General features: G+C 34.0%; 2 protein-coding genes across 2 annotated transcripts in view; one reads left to right on the forward strand and one right to left on the reverse strand.

The window, feature by feature from the left end:
- Positions 1-909: 909 nt before the first annotated feature.
- LOC127834835 (acetylcholinesterase-like) lies at positions 910-3,751 on the reverse strand. The gene is made up of 2 exons (XM_052360896.1): positions 1,883-3,751; positions 910-1,625 (listed from the first exon to the last, which is right to left on the reverse strand). The coding sequence occupies exons 1-2, from the start codon at positions 3,439-3,441 to the stop codon at positions 1,376-1,378; spliced, it is 1,809 nt and encodes a 602-aa protein (XP_052216856.1). The 5' UTR covers positions 3,442-3,751; the 3' UTR covers positions 910-1,375.
- Positions 3,752-15,932: 12,181 nt separating this feature from the next.
- LOC127836519 (uncharacterized) overlaps positions 15,933-16,650 on the forward strand; it is a 3,743-nt gene continuing 3,025 nt past the window's right edge. The window contains exon 1 of the mRNA XM_052363167.1: positions 15,933-16,650. This exon is cut by the window's right edge and continues 447 nt beyond it. Within this exon, the coding sequence (XP_052219127.1) occupies positions 16,203-16,650 (448 nt within the window). The 5' untranslated portion in view covers positions 15,933-16,202.

Here is a 16,650-nt window from a genome sequence, read left to right on the forward strand (position 1 = left end):
TACTGGGGCCGACATTATGTTGTGCGGTTGTGCCCGTGTGAGTGAGCAATCTATTACTGGGGCCGACATTATGTTGTGCGGTTGTGCCCGTGTGAGCGAGAAAGCTGTTACTGGGGCCGACATTATGTTGTGCGGTTGTGCCCGAGTGAGTGAGCAATCTATTACTGGGGCCGACATTATGTTGTGCGGTTGTGCCCGTGTGAGTGAGCAATCTATTACTGGGGCCGACATTATGTTGTGCGGTTGTAAGCACCTGAAGTTCCTCGCTGGGATGCTTAGGAATCCTCCCAGCCTTTCGCATTTACTAAAATTCTCAATATGTAATGTTGCATCGGTAAATAACGTTTACCTTCGTCGCAAAGTGTACATGCGAATTGTTACGCACATTTCTATATAAAAGCTGTACACCTCATGTTCAAATTAATGTGGATTATATATAAATATTCGTATCTTAAACTTGAGACCAACAATTTATTTGGTTTGCAATGGTTTCACAAGACTATCGGCCATAGTCTAAATGCGACCATTTTATGCATTACAATACATGTTTTCAAATACGTGTATAAATATGCTTGGCAAGTATTATCTATATTTGGAATCGGTTACGGAATTTTACGAAATATTCAGACAGGCCTGGTAAGACAAATCGTACTGTATTATATATTTGTAGAAGACTTTTAAAAAGTAAGCAATGCACTCCACGTTGCTATGTTATTAAAAACTGGCGTTGTGTATGCACTTTTCATGATTATCACAAAAACAATTTATCACCAAAAGATGGAGATGTCATTCTGAGTTAAAGCATTTAAGTTTGTGTACAGCATTTGTAAATATATCATAAAACTGAAATTGAACCACGTTAATTGAATGTCATAAATCATTGCCCATTTCTAGGTAAATTTACGTGTAAAGAATTGTTGTGTGTATAATCATGACAACATTATGGATATACCAACGTTCTTACCCACGCTTTGTTTCAGTATAGGTGTCGGGTATATGATATTGCCTTTTTTAATTATAAATTATCGATGTAAATCTAACAAAACACCTTCTAGTATTTCCGATTTCGAAAGATGTTATCAATGACAAAAATATAACAAAAACGACAGACATCGTTATTAAGCCGGTACACATAAACATCTATGCAGGATTTACAATCGTTCGTAATCGCAACATAATTCATTGCCATTGCGTATTGTGTTATTATGGTGTGTTATATTTATATCGGAAAAGTATGTGTTTGGAACAAGCAGGTAATAAAATATAACACCATTTGCATACATTATACTCAGAAAAGAATCAAAGGAAGGCTACATTTTACATATTATAAAACCACTTTATTTTTCTACTTCTAACATATTAAGTAACGTCTAACTCATTTCATTTGTAGCAGCATCAGCATTGTCCATACAAAACTAACAACAGGTTTCACTGTGAACTGTCCGCTGTTCGTAACCCAATGTTGAAGACTGCTCAAAAGCGACAATCGTTCTGATTTGTAATGCTGCTTTATGGAAGTGTCCGTTAAGTTCAGTTTCAGCTCTAGATAATAGCCAGTGTCTGATTGGTATTGCGGCCATGTGGGGAGAGTGAGCTCATTGGAAGCGTTCCTGTTGTTAGGACTCCTTGAAATTGACCAAGTAATACAATTAAAGCTAATTCATATCACAAATCTTAAAGTTATTTGTTCATTCAAAAACTAACTCGATATGTATTTAATAATTAAACAATGAATCATTTACATATTTCAATACTGAATATGTATTTAGTGAGATATTTCAAACATAAACTATACTAATAATGTATAATACAACATCTGTCCTACTGATGTTGCATATGTTTTCATAACATATAGCTTATAAATTAAACTTGAAATACAAACCCATATTTCGCAAAGTTGGTCCACAATTGCATCAATGTTTTCGACATCTCAATATCTTCGGGCGTTGGATTACGCGGATATTCTTCAAAATAAGGGCTCGTATATTTTACATTGAGGTCCTCGGTAAATCCATACAGGACGGGTAGCTCGTATGTATGCGGCACGCCTGGAATCCATTTGACTTGACGCGCAAAAGAAGGCTGTTGGTCGTAGAAATAGAAATAAGTTTTGCCAGCTTTCCCCAAACTCCGTTTCGCCAGCTCGCTGTGTTCGTCACACGCTAATATCGTTGGTATCGCAAAAATAATGTCTGTTTGAAATTCTATATAAGCGTACCTAGACACTTCAGTAGTATCCCATTCTTTTGTTGTGTGTTTAGGTACAATTGTATACTGATATATTAATTCGCCTAAACGATTTTCTTGCACTTTCTTTTCACGAGTTTGATCGACGTAAGCTATAATTTTATCTTTCAAATCAATTTCGTCCAAGTATTCAGGTTCCATAATGTCGTAAAATCCATCTTGGCTAGTTATCCCAGTCATGAAGTCGATTTCAGTAAAGAAATCGAGCTGATCAGAAATTTTCTGAGACAAACCATGTGACATTAATTTTGGGTGTTCAAAAATAAAATCATTGTCGATAGAAGGGGCAAACCGCCAACCTTGCATTGTGAGATTAGCACTGTTTACCTTGCGGAGACATTCCATGATAACATTATAATCCCGACCCAATTTGCATCCCGTGTTGTTCACGACTTCATCAAATTGCGTTGATGGCGTATTCTGTACAGACCAATCGGATGTTGCTACACCGCTCTGGGCAATAACTCTGTGAATTAGTCCCTTATTACCGAGAAACATGGCCTGATAGTGGACGGCTGCTCCTCCTGCAGAATTTCCAAACAAAGTGACTCTAGTTTTATCTCCGCCAAAGTATCTTATATATTGATTGACCCATTTGATAGCAAGGTGCATGTCCCATAGGCCGTAGTTTCCTTCACCGGTCTGACCGGAAGATAAAAATCCAAGAACATCCAGACGGTAGTTTATAGTGACCAAAATCACGTCGTTGAACGCACTAAGGACATCACCCGAGAAAATATTAGCCCCTCCGACGCTGAAGCTTCCTCCATGTATGTAAATCATTACCGGGTAATTGCTGCTCGTGTTGACACCTCGTCCCGGACAATAAATATTTAAATACAAGCAATCCTCGCTTTGTTCCAACGTTATATTCCTCAATGCGCCAGGCGGTTGTACGCACTGGAGACGGTGAAATGTCGCATTGTGAATATGGTCGTTCCTAAACTCCATCGGTAAGGGTCGGCGAAACCTCAGATCATTCACTGGCGGCTTGGCATATGCTACTCCCTTGAATGCAGTGTAAAATTTGCGATATTTATCAAAAGTTATTCTATCGGAAAGTCCATTAAAAATACCCAATGGCGTCTGGACGGCCACTTGTTCCGCGCTTTCCTGTGATTTTATAACTGGTATCGCGAACACTAAAAGTAATACAGAATAGCAAACGAAACGCGCCATTTTTATAAAATCCATTTTTATTGATATTTAAACACCAAAAATGTCCACTTGTAAACAGTTATTTTACTATCGATAACTAGATGCCAACATCGCAGTCTTTTCGATGCAAGTATTCTTCTCTTAGCAAAATATCAAGTTATCTTGAAGTTTATCTCACCTGTCAAACTAGTATATAACGACGTACGATAAATATAAAGCCAGATGCTTTCTATAAACATTCTAATCATCCGTATGTCAAAAATGTACCGGTTTCTAATTATGCCGAAACACGATTGCCCTACAGTTGCTCTCGTCTGTTTAAAACAAGCATAAACTCTGTATCAGATAACACTAACAGCATGTACATGCTCGTCCGTATGCATTCTTAAACGAAATCAGGTTTCCATGTGCTGAAACATTCGCATATACATAGCTTACGTTCACTTATCATTTAAACAATTTGAATCGCTCAGGGAAAACTACATTTACGTTGGATTAAACCATTATAGGCGCTAATTATATTTAAAAGTGAATAAACACAGGTAATCCATCGAAGGTTAACAGCATCACTCACTATTTGGAAATTTCAAACGCGATCATTAGACAGGAATAATCTTTATCAAGGCAATCGACCATAAATACCTACCGATTTTACAAAAAATAATGACTTTTTTAATTTACTTTGCTTTCTAACATGTTCTCGCAGTTTGTATAATCGTTGAATAATTGAGTAATATAAGTGCGTGTGTTGCATGCAATACCAATGTTAATAAACAAATCATATGAACCATATTATTGAATGTGATGTTTGGTTTTCTTCAACAGAAATTATTTTGGCGTAGCTGTTAAACAAAAGTGTTAAAGTGATATTACGGGCATTTTTCACTGTTGAATTGACCTGAACAGAATTAACTGGTTAGTTAAAATGTGGCTACATTCTGCAACACATCTTGCTACCAGTTGTTTATAAAAATATATTTTATATTCAATATCTTACATGACTCACCCAGTCCTGTAAGCCGAAATGATCCGTTAAACACAATTGTGTCTTTGTGTCGTATGAACGAATCTGCACTAAAAGTAAATTTAGGATAACATCGTACATGCATGATCAGTTGTCAAACGAAAGTACGGTTTATATTCAAATGCATTATTTTTCTCTTTCCGGGATATTGTTTTAGTATGTTGATGCTGCATTAACAAATATAAGTGTATATAAAGTGAAAACACCAAAAATAAACAACGGTTGCGATAGACACCTATAAACTGTTAGATGCCCATAATATCACTTAAACCCTTCTCAATAGCTTATATAATGCTAAGTTAATGTTGGGGGATTTCCCAACTAAATAAATCTTAACATTGCATCGCACAGGCTAATCTCGGACGACACTATCCGACTAAACAGCTCAAAGAAGAAACTTCCTTGTAACGAATAAAAACATAATAGCCGGAAGTGTCTTCCTTATTAGCATGTGCGGATTGCACTGTCTAATCTAAGGCATCCTTTAAGCACAGGCATTTTACCCAGTTTTCCCAAAACGAGGCTTATTAACAATACGTCCTGTGGCCGATACTGGTTATGATGTCTTACGTTCTAACATTAGCAAAAAAGTGGAATGGTTGAAGCAATTTCTAATACAAATAATGATTCGTTTATTATTTTACGTGATTATGTACATTTACCTGATTTGTTTAATATGCGTATTCATATGCCATTCGTATCTAATTAAATTATCAAATTGTCATGTATACTGAGAACTTCATGCTCGCGCTTTCATGCCACTAGGGTTATGCCGATTTGCCGTCTGTTATAATTTTCAGGGATAAAGTTCATAACTTCAATAGTCATAGCACAGTAAATTAATAAACAACAAACTCAAACTTGTTGCATCATTCCATGTCTACGCTCAAATCCATGCTCCCCTATATTCTATATGTTCGTGGCTTTTATTATAATCTGCCTAACCTTCCAAATTTGGATGTTTTGCTAGAGTGGAATGACACTTATAAGATCCTAACATTTAATTAATATTTATTATGAAACTTGATGAAATACCTGAAAAACAGATAATGGTGTTCCATTTCGGCAATCAGACATCCGTTTTAATTAGTTTTCCCTGACGATGCATATTTAAGTGTGTAATTGAGTTGCATTATACTTTAATTGGATTAAATTTGTTAAGAATTGTTTTTTAGAGCTAAAGGCAAAATGAGCATCAAACTATGCAGTCTTCCTATGTGGATATTTGTTGGTTTCGGTAGGGTAATGACGTAAATTCACCAGCAGACAGACAGGCAGACAGACAAACAGTCAAACAGAACGACCGGCAGGCAAGCAGGTAGGCAGACAGGCATGCAGGCATACGGACAGACAGAAAGAAAGACGGACAGACAGACAGACGGACAGAAAGATAGACAGACATACAGACAGACAGACAGACAGACAGACAGGCAGACCGACTGATACAAAAGTACATCGTGGTAATACTTAAATATACGCATTATTGTATGTCACATAATTATGTATAACACCATAGCATAACATAACATAAAATAGTCATGTAAATATACAAATAAAAATAAACGCTATCGATAGCTTAGTTCTATTTAGGCGGTACTAAACTTAGTCGAACAGCGTTAATAAGGATCGTATTTCTTATTACAAAGCTTATATAATAAAGCAAAATATTATTTGATATATTTACATACATTATATGTAACATGAAACTACTAACTTATATTAATTAACAGATTGGTCGATATAAATATAGTTATTTATATATATAGTTTTTTGTGAGAAAACAGACATTCTTGAATAATATAATTCCGTACGCCGACATTTGTGTTTATTTATAAATCATATAATACAGTAATTTATCATTAAAACGTCTGGTATATCATTTTCACCACAGAAATAGTTCTTTGCATATGCATTGCAATCATGCCCTCTAAAATCCCAAAGAAAGACAACATAATGATTTAAAGCGACGCTAATAATGCTTCTCATTGCGTAATTTGAGGAGAATATTGAACCAGCAACCGTCCAAAATTACATGTTCAATACCAGGAAGATCTCTATTTCATATCATATGGCTTTACGCATTAATCTGTTAATGGGCAAGGCTAGCCGAAACACCATGCATGTAGTGCATGAAGGATTTTACACAAAAATTTTAATTTGGGGTCCCCAAGGCATTGCTTAACAATACAGAAACACTTGTTAACATTTTATGACAGCGTAACATTATTGTACCTACTATGACACATTGTTCAAAGACATTGCTTAAGCTTGTAGGGACCAACATGACTCAGTTCGATGATATAAATTGGTCCTGTCCATAAATTTTATCATTAGATAATGGTTATTTTATTTTATTTATATAGATAAATTATATCATTTATTTTTACACGGGGCAGTTTAAACATATCAGCACAAATCATGCCATAGGATGCAAGTTTAATCTAAAAAAATCACTATACATATATAAGTCAAACACAAGACAAATGAACCAACACTATTTAATCAATACGAAAAATAACATACAATGAAGGATTGTATCTTAATGGCAATTATGACAATTTTTAACCTTTTTGAGACCCTAAAAAATATGCATGTATTTAGATAAAGTCTGGTAACATTATCAATTCAATATAAATGCAAAACATGCACTTCTTAAAGATAATGGTGGCATAGAAGGTTTGGTGTCAACCAAGCAATCAGAAGGTCGAGGGTCTGATGGGAGAGCCGTTTCAAGTTATTTCCTTAAAATACCAAGTACTGATTCTGCCAAAGAAATGGCAGTAAGAGTGTCTCATAAAGCTTCACTATTATAATGTAATCGAGATAAAATTAATATTGTTAATTTAATTTTTTAACTGTTCATACAATAATAAAATTTAATAAATGCTAAGTAATGCATTCATATATTTCATTGGATAGTGTTGCATCACGAATGTCATATTAATGTGTAAGATATGTATATAATATGTAAGAAATGACAAATCTAGTATACTCATAAGTAGATTTGAAGATGTCAATTTGAGTGAGCATTTCAATGAGTATGCATCAAGATTGCAGCAAGCGAAGCTATTTGTATTGGATTAAAGTTCATAAATAGCAAAATGCTGTTAGAATAGCATTTGCAGCCTGTGATTAACGCAAAGGCGATTCATAGTTTAAGTATAAATCAGTACATTATGCGAAAGCTTTGTCTAAGCTACATCAGGAAGCACTACTTTGTTGTTAAAATGAATCCTTGTTCAGGTTGGTCTATCATTTACAGTGAAACACAATGAACACAAAACTCAAAAATATTATCAGAAAAAAGGCAATACGAGAAAATACCATATCTGATCTGTAACAGTTTCTTTTTATGTGCAATTTGATTGAAGACATACATGTTTTTTACCTTCATCCTTTCCCATGCCGAAGTAGACTGGAAAATCCGGAAGTTTATTCCTGTAAGTGCTTTATGATGTTTAAACAATGGGTTTTCAATTGAAGCAGAAACATACTTTGTGATGCAAAACAATATCAAGTTTCATATATTTGGCTCAAGCATACTATTTGCCTTTTATCATTTGGATCCACTTAATTTGCATGTCATCTTGAACACTATAGGTGGTATTTTGATAACAGACATTTATTTAACCTTGTCAACTTTTCAAGACAAACAATCGTTGATAGTTTCAGTTTTTTTCATTTATTCCGCTTCTGTTATATTAAAGTACTTATTAAAATGTTTTTAGATGTAAAGTAAGTCGTAATTAATCTGAAAGTATATTTAACAGTAAAGTATTTTATATATAAATAGGATGTGTTATTTTTATTATGAATATAGCTGAGCATGTGATTAGCACGTACACATAGGACAACCATTTCCCCTGAATTTAAGTATCTTACCTTGCTGAAGTTTTTATATTGATATACACGCATCAATTACTTCAATACTATTAATATTTAAAAATGATAATAAATAATATAAATAACAAAAGTACAATTGAACATGATTTATTCCAAAAAAAAACGACATGGTAATATACAGATTTTTGCTGTAGTTGTATAATTGTATAATAATTGACTATTAAGATATATTAATGCATCGATCTTTAATCGGACGGAATCAAGACCTTCTCTCCCAAACTTGGAGCGATTTAGCGAAATATAGTTTGTCTTCCATTTTCGATATAATCAGAGGCGAGCTTAACGCGTATAGTATAAATATAATTTCTCTATATGTGTTGAACATCTATGCCAAAGACATTCCACGTTTTATATATTGCTAATAGTTTCGTGCCAATACTAAATTGCACAGCTTTTTGTATTGACTGTGGTTTGAGATCGTTTAAATATCACATAAAAACATATATATTGAATTCATAAATGAAGTGGAACACAAAATAATATAAACGTGTTTTTAAGCGAGAAACAGGACGAAAAGAGTGGTGTGGATGCATTAAAATAAAAATGTTTTCATTTCATTTTACAATATTTAGAGGCGGCAAATCCGACGAATTTTTCATGTTTCTGGCATATTCTACATTTAAACTAATGTGGAGAATGGCATCTCAGTCCCCCGCTGATTTTAAATTTCTAATTACATTTAATGCTACGAAAGATGTACGTATTATCGCCTTCCAACTTTCATCATCTGAAAAGACAGAAAAAATAGTCAAACATAAGATCATATCAGAGTAAGATCGAAACGTGATAAAATACATTAAATTAATTAATATATAACATAAAAAGGCTGATAAACGCCACGTAAATAGACAACAGCTTTGTGGACGGTTTTCCATCAATAACTTTTTATCCCGACGTCTACGATCTTGAAACAAAAACCGAGGAAAGCGCAAAACTGTTGGACGAAAGTTCGTCATCATTCACGAAATACAACAAAACGAAGCCATTTAGGAAGTAAGTTACAACTAACCTTACTTAAACCCGGTAAGCTCCCGTATACGCATGTCCCCTGAACAATTGTTTAAGACATTTAATATCTAATTTTCTAATTGTTATTTTTTTTTACTTAGACAACTTTTTTTGGATAAATGTAAGATTTTTTCTTATACTATTCTAAGCGAAAAAACATTCTTAGGAAATAAACCGAGGTTTTTTTTCGTGTTAAATTTCAGTGATTTACTCAAGAGCGATTAATACTGCAAAGGGTGAGAAAAATGGCTGTTACATTGAAAAACAATTTTATTTAATGCACATACGAGAGTATACTGTGTTTTAAAACTTAAAACAAGATTATTTAATTGTATTTTGGATTTTGTTCTTTTTACGCGTAAAAAATAATAAAAACTAAATCGCTCCAACGTTACGAGTAGAGTACCAGTTTTAAAGTGCATCGAATAAGATTCGCGCGAATGTGAAACGATTGTTGTGCCTGTGCACTATTAAACGGAAAGGCTTTTAAGAAGTAAATTTGTCAAGGCGGTAAATAAAGCGGAAGGGTACATAATGGTATTTTGGAGAAGTGTAATTTCAAGTATTTAAATCTTTTATAGTCACATTGTACTTATTTACCTTCGTCACGATTTGAAATTCTTGTTGCTTAAAAGAGAACATTTTACTTGGGAAATAAACAGACGAAAACTGTGACAGTCGGCGGAAAACAATAGCGACTCTTCAAAAGAAAATTGAGCAACAATTTCCGATTAATGACTACTTGATCCTCTGTAAGTTGATGGGGGAAGATTGTAGTTAAGGCTTTCTACATGGGTTTAGAAAACATGGCCTTATGCGACGCAGATAAACTGAAGGTAACAGAATAATAGTAAATAATGTTTTCAGTCTTCCAGATTGTGCAACTGCACCTTTGAACATACTGCTGTTTTTGTACATTATTAAACAAGTAACTATATAGCAGTATTTCATCTCTGCTGTAATATATTAACAACCATGCATTTTTTGGAATGATGGAAAGTATAGTTTGATCGGTAAGTTTTGCATGTCCCCATTCTCTAATCTCACAATATAAACACAATTACAATAAATGAAATGGTCATATTTTTTGTAAATCATGATAAATAACAATCAAAAAGTGCATAGTAATTTATTTCACTATTTGCTAGCTACATATTAAGGCAATGAAAAACAGTAAATTTTGTTTATTTTATGTAATTGTTTTATGAATGACATATTATATTTAATAACAGGTATTACAAGCCAAAATTAAAAAGAAGATGTGGGCAAATGTGGAAACGTGTTGAATTAAATGGCAAAATGGCATCCAAAACCAGAACAGCCGACTAATAGAAAAGAAATATATAATAATTAATTATGTTGCTTTTAACTTTTCAGCTGAAATGAACACGGTTTATTTTGTTTATATATATCTCAATTTAAAACTTTAAGTCCCGATGATGTAAGTTACCAACACAATTGAGACTAATTAAGTCATTTTAAGTATGTAGTCATTGATTAATTTTCTATAATGTTAAATAATGTGATAATAATCTAACAATAAACCGGCTTGAAAAATTCGTTTGTTCGAATAATGTCATTACATTTGTAGTAACAAATTTAAAATTAAGTAAGAACTAACCTCTAAATTATGTTTTAATAACAATCATAAATGTTATGATATAATGTTAAGTACACATCCACTGAGTCACATTAATTAGCAAAACAAATGTGTATTTTAGTAGGAGGTTGTTTCAATGAAAACATGGATTGATTGACTGAGGCTGTAATGAATGTGATAGTCACTAAGTCGCTTGCAATCTCTGGGGCTGAAAAAGTGGCACTAGATACCAGCTTCAGTCAAGTGCAATCGCTTTCAGCAGTGTATGACACTAATTTATCATATTTAAGTAATATGCAGATAAAATGCATCCTAATATGTTCATTTTTTAAATCTTTATTGGGCATATTTATGATCATACTAACTGATGTAACATTCAAGGCAACTAAGATAAAACATAAGCACAATCATAAAACACGATCCGTGGCATCCAGTAATTCGCTTGAAAATATCGTATTAAAACACATAAATTCAAAATCATCAATGCCACATTACCGAGAATTATCTAAATCACAAATTGATTTTAAGAACGAACATAATATGTGAACTTAAATATACACTTCATGAAATAATTCTTTTCAGAGAAACATATGCCAATGTACAATACCTGGAGGTATTTAATGAACCAGATCTCTGTTGAAAATAATTACAGGTCGTTAAAAATATTTCATATAAAATACAACAAAAACATACCAATACATAATGTCATCATTCATTTTGTGTATGTTACTTTGCATAAGCAGTCAATAAGTTTTTGACCATGCGTCTCAACAAGTGAATTATATTTGAGCCGTGCTCTGTGAAAAGGGGGTTTAATACATGCACGTAAAGTGTCTTCCCATATTAGCCTGTGCAGTAAGAACGGGGTAATCAGGTACGACACTTTCCACATAAACTGGATTTTTGCTTAAAATAGACCTTTTTTAAACGAAAGATATCATAAGAGCGAAACATGTCGTCCCTGATTAGCCTATGCGGACTGCACAGGCTAATCTGGTACGACACTTTACGCACATGCATTAAACCCCCTTTACACAGAGAATGGCCAAATTATTATATTATAAATAACACACTATAATGATCTGTTTAATGTTAATGATAACAAATATATAACATTTGGTGTTAAAATACTGTGCATTCAGTTTATCTACACTAGATAAAATAATAAACACTTTTTAAATACAAACTTTGTGCAAACAAATAAGGGTTTCTAACAGTTAACCCCTTGTTTATGTATTGATATGTAGAAATGCAAACTGCAAAATCGACTTTATAGTACCATATGTCCAAATATGATAGTTGCAACTGCATATGTTTTCATGTTGTGTTTCTGTTCACCTCAATGTGTGTCATCAAAATAATATCACTACTACTTTACACAATAACAAAAATATTAATGTCCATATTTCTGCATATTGATACTTAAATGGACTATGCAATAGAAGCACCTTTAATATTTCAGTCCTGTACGTATGTACTTGTATGAATCATGAGTGTCTATTTCACATACCACTTCAACTGTCACAACATCGTCGGACTTGATGGGATGTCTTAAGAGGATCGTTAAAAAAGAAGATCATCCTTGAAATTAGATTGCTGTAAAAAAGCTGCAGTTATCATACATATTGTTAATAATGTTGAATGTTAGCTTTTATGTTGTTATAAAAAGTCTAAGTCCATAGAAAACTTTTGATACTTTTTTTAAAGCATTTGTTTTAAAGAAAATATCATACATTTTTCAAGTGCAACCTTTATTAAAAATGTATGGGCCTCGGCTTGATTTAGTTGTATATGTTAGTTTACACTTCACAGCACAATTAACTGTATTTCTTTATTTTTGGAAGATACATTCTTTTACAGCTGAATTATTATATTGTATTAATACATTGTAAATAAATGATATTTTGTAAATGGAAATCGATCACTGTATGTTTACACATGAACAACACAATGCCGGAATGGATAAGTGAATATCTTCGTTGAGCAACAAAACGATGTAAGAAGAAAAAGTATTCAGTTATTGTACAGAAGCCCCGTTTGTTTCTACAAACATTTCCATGTCACAGACATCAATTGACGATTCCACGAAGTTGTATTCTTATAAATCTGCAAAAATAAGTCTCTACCTTACTTGGCTATCACGTACTGAATCGTTCAACTATTTTTACAAACCTTTCGGTGCATTGTGTCGGTAAGTTTTTAATCGGTACGCTTTAATGTTTGTGGTTTTTGTTAAATGGAAATATATTCTTTCCGGCACGGATTTTGACCTTATGCGGCAACCGTCTGCGCGTACGTAAATGCATGTCGGTATAATAATATAGTTTTGGCGGTGCAGTCGAACCCAAAGGTTTGAACTCCTGCAATATCCCATGATATGACCATTCGCCATACAAAATCTTAGTACTGGCTCACATTTTCTGTAAATATTCGCAGTATAGCTTTGAGTTGTAAGAGGATATTATTAAGTGGTTTTTTCATGTGAATAATTGATAGACATCAAGTTGGATCTTGGAAACTGAGAATATGCGAATTAAAAACATAATACTTCTACTTAAAACAATGACGATTATTTCGTGTAACACTTACAGCTCTATCAAACGAAACACCATCAAAATAGATTGCATCGAAGATGAATTTCGTTTAAATACGGACAATAATATATTTTCATAAGTGAAACCATATTCGGTTCAATCATAGAGAATTTAACCACTCAATACAACAATGGAAACCACATGACATCAATCGACATGAGTCATGTAAATATTCACGAGTGATTCGTGTTTGCGCATGCTCAGATCTTCAATACTTGAATTTGATTTCATGAAGCTTTCTCATATGTCTAATGCACTGTCTTAAAAAGACGCGGTGTTGTATCAATCCCTGAAAAAAGTACGGCGATGTGGTAAAATAGACAGCGGTATAACGAATATATGGATTCAAAACACTTATGTAATTAAAAAAAAATATAAGCACATTACAATTCCAAAAGATATAAAAAGTTTAAGATATAGTAACGCTATAACATGTGGCTTTCTTTGCTGTCATTTTTGAAAAGCTTTTGTCATAGTTAAACAAAGTTATGATGGTGTTCTCATGCGATTGGAGAATATATTCAACAATCGACCTTATTATACACTTCTTCAAAGGAAAAGGGGTATATTGTGTTGCTGGATGTCGGTAGGTCTGTCTCAAAATTTCGATAGACCAATTCGTTTCCGATCTATAACTCGTCATCGAATTGACCGATTGGCTTAATACTTCACATGTGCATTGCCTTGGACAGTAGATGGCCCCGTTTGAAATTGAAGTCACTAGGTCAAAGGTAAAGGTGACTATAACACTGAGTGTGAAAATCGTTTCCGAGCAATAACTCGTCAACCAATCGACCCAATCGCTTGATACTTCACATGTTCATTGGTCTTGGAAAGTAGATGAACCCTATTGTAATTGGGTTCACTACGTCAAATGTCAAGTTCACTTTCACACTTAGTGTGAAAATCTTTTCCGATCAATAACTCGTCAACGAATTGACCGATTGGCTTTATACTTCACGTGTGCATTAGCCTTGGTTAATATATTACCCGTATTGAAATAGGGGTCACAAGGTCAAAGGTCAAGGTCACTATAACACTAAGTTTGAAAATTGTTTCCGATCAATAACTCGTCAACGAATTGACCGATTGGCTTGATACTTCACATATGCATTTGCCTTGAAAGTAGATGACTCCTAATGAAATTTGAGACACTAAGTCGAAGGTCAAGGTCACTATCACAGTAAGTGTGAATATCGTTTCCGATCCATAGCTCTTCAACGAATTGACCGATTGGCTTGATACTTCTCGTGTGCATTGGCCTTGAACAGTAGATGACCCCTATTGAAATTGGGGTCACTAAGTCAAAGGTCATGGTCACTGGCACAATAAGTGTGAATATCGTTTCCGATCCATAACTCTTCAACGAATTGACCCATTGGTCTGATACTTCCCGTGCGCATTGGCCTTGGACAGTAGATGACCCTATTGAAAATGGGGTCCCTAGTTCAAAGCCCTGTTTTTCCCCTATCGAAATCGGGGTCAATAGTTTAAAGTTCAAAGTCATTGCCACAATAAGTGTGAAAATTGATTCCAATCAATAACTCATCAACAAATAGACCGATTGGCTTGATACTTCACATGCGCAATCGCATTGGACAGTAGATGACCCCTATTGAAATTGTGGTCACTAGTTCAAAGCCCTGTTGTTGTTGTTCTTTTTCTTGGGGGGGGGGGCATATGTCTCCGACCGCGGGACACTTGTTGTTAAAGCTTTGGAGCATTTTTATGTACTTCTTGCGAAAACTTGCAATTTAATTATACGTGAGTCATACGCTCCGAAAATCAAATTTATTTGTCAAACAATACTGATGCAGGAAATCTGTGCCGGTTAATACCGACGCTATTTTGAAATATGTTGGGAACCATAGATAAACGCTGTCTATACCCCACCACTGTAATCTTTGGTCTTGAATCTAACACTGTAAGCTTGGGACGATAACAAGACAACATAAACAATAACTCGACAGGACATCTGAAAGAGCTGGGCTGCAGTGTGAATTGTGTCAACACCTTGTATCGTACGGATATGGACTTCTAAAACCATAATTATATTGTATATTTCCATTTCTTGTATATCATATCATAATAAAAGGTTCGAGCATACGAAATAACTTTAAACCCTATGTTAAGAACACTCGTAATCAAATACGCGAACTGGTCGCATGATACATACCTCTTTCGAAAGGACGTATTCGACGAAATCTGTTTAAGAATTAAGTGCGTATTGTTATCGTTAATTATTAGCACTTGCGATAACAATCAAATCACTTGACTATAGTATACATCTTCTTATTGTATAAAAGTATTTAGCGGATATTCAGACTGCTCTTAATGCGATCTTGGAAATTGACATAGTTAAGAATTGTTAATCTCTTTCTTAGAAATAAGAAAATGATTACCGTATGTCGCAGATTGTTGACAAAGTATCATATTTTCTTAACTACGTAAGAGACAAAAATAGCTATTTATTTGGATTTCAAAGGAAAAGGGACAGTAATAAAGTTTAATTGTTTTATTTGAATACAAGTTGGTGGTCATCTATACAATTTGGCACAATAAAACAGCAAGCAATATATATTTATCGATAATTTCATTTTTTACGTTAAAGATATTGGACGAATTTATTAACGCACAAAGTAGAAACCGGTTTAAACCCAATTTCACAATGACTTCGAGAATATTTCTGGATTCAAACAGAGACAGTGCAGGCGATTTTATTGGAGAATGTACTGTTATACAGTTATGTGAGCCTTGTATGAAAACAAACCTATCAAACAATGCTTCGGTTTTCTGCAAAGATTGCGATGAATATCTTTGTGATGCATGCAAAAATTCGCATACAGTACATAAAACTGGGCAACATGAAATATTCAAATTTCAGGACAAGAAATCTGCGCTGGTAATGATCGACATGAAAGGAATGGATAAGTGTCATGAGCATGGACGAGATATAGAGTTTTTCTGCCAGGAGCATGCTAAGCTGTGTTGCAGTTCGTGCGTTCTCGTTCACAGGAGATGTGACCAAGTTGAGGAAATAACCAAAGTATCAAGACAAACACGACCCGAGCTTCAAGCATTAAAACAATCATTGATAAAATTGCAATCCGAGGCTG

Source organism: Dreissena polymorpha, chromosome 6, assembly GCF_020536995.1.
Source record: "Dreissena polymorpha isolate Duluth1 chromosome 6, UMN_Dpol_1.0, whole genome shotgun sequence".
NCBI classification, from domain to species: Eukaryota; Metazoa; Mollusca; class Bivalvia; order Myida; family Dreissenidae; genus Dreissena; species Dreissena polymorpha.

Excerpts from the sequence above, each read along its gene's own strand:
- LOC127834835 (XM_052360896.1), bottom strand. The coding sequence starts at position 3,441 with ATGGATTTTATAAAAATGGCGCGTTTCGTTTGCTATTCTGTATTACTT. Across the intron at positions 1,626-1,882 it reads ACCAACTTTGCGAAATATGG|GAGTCCTAACAACAGGAACG; the intron begins GTTTGTATTTCA and ends GTCAATTTCAAG.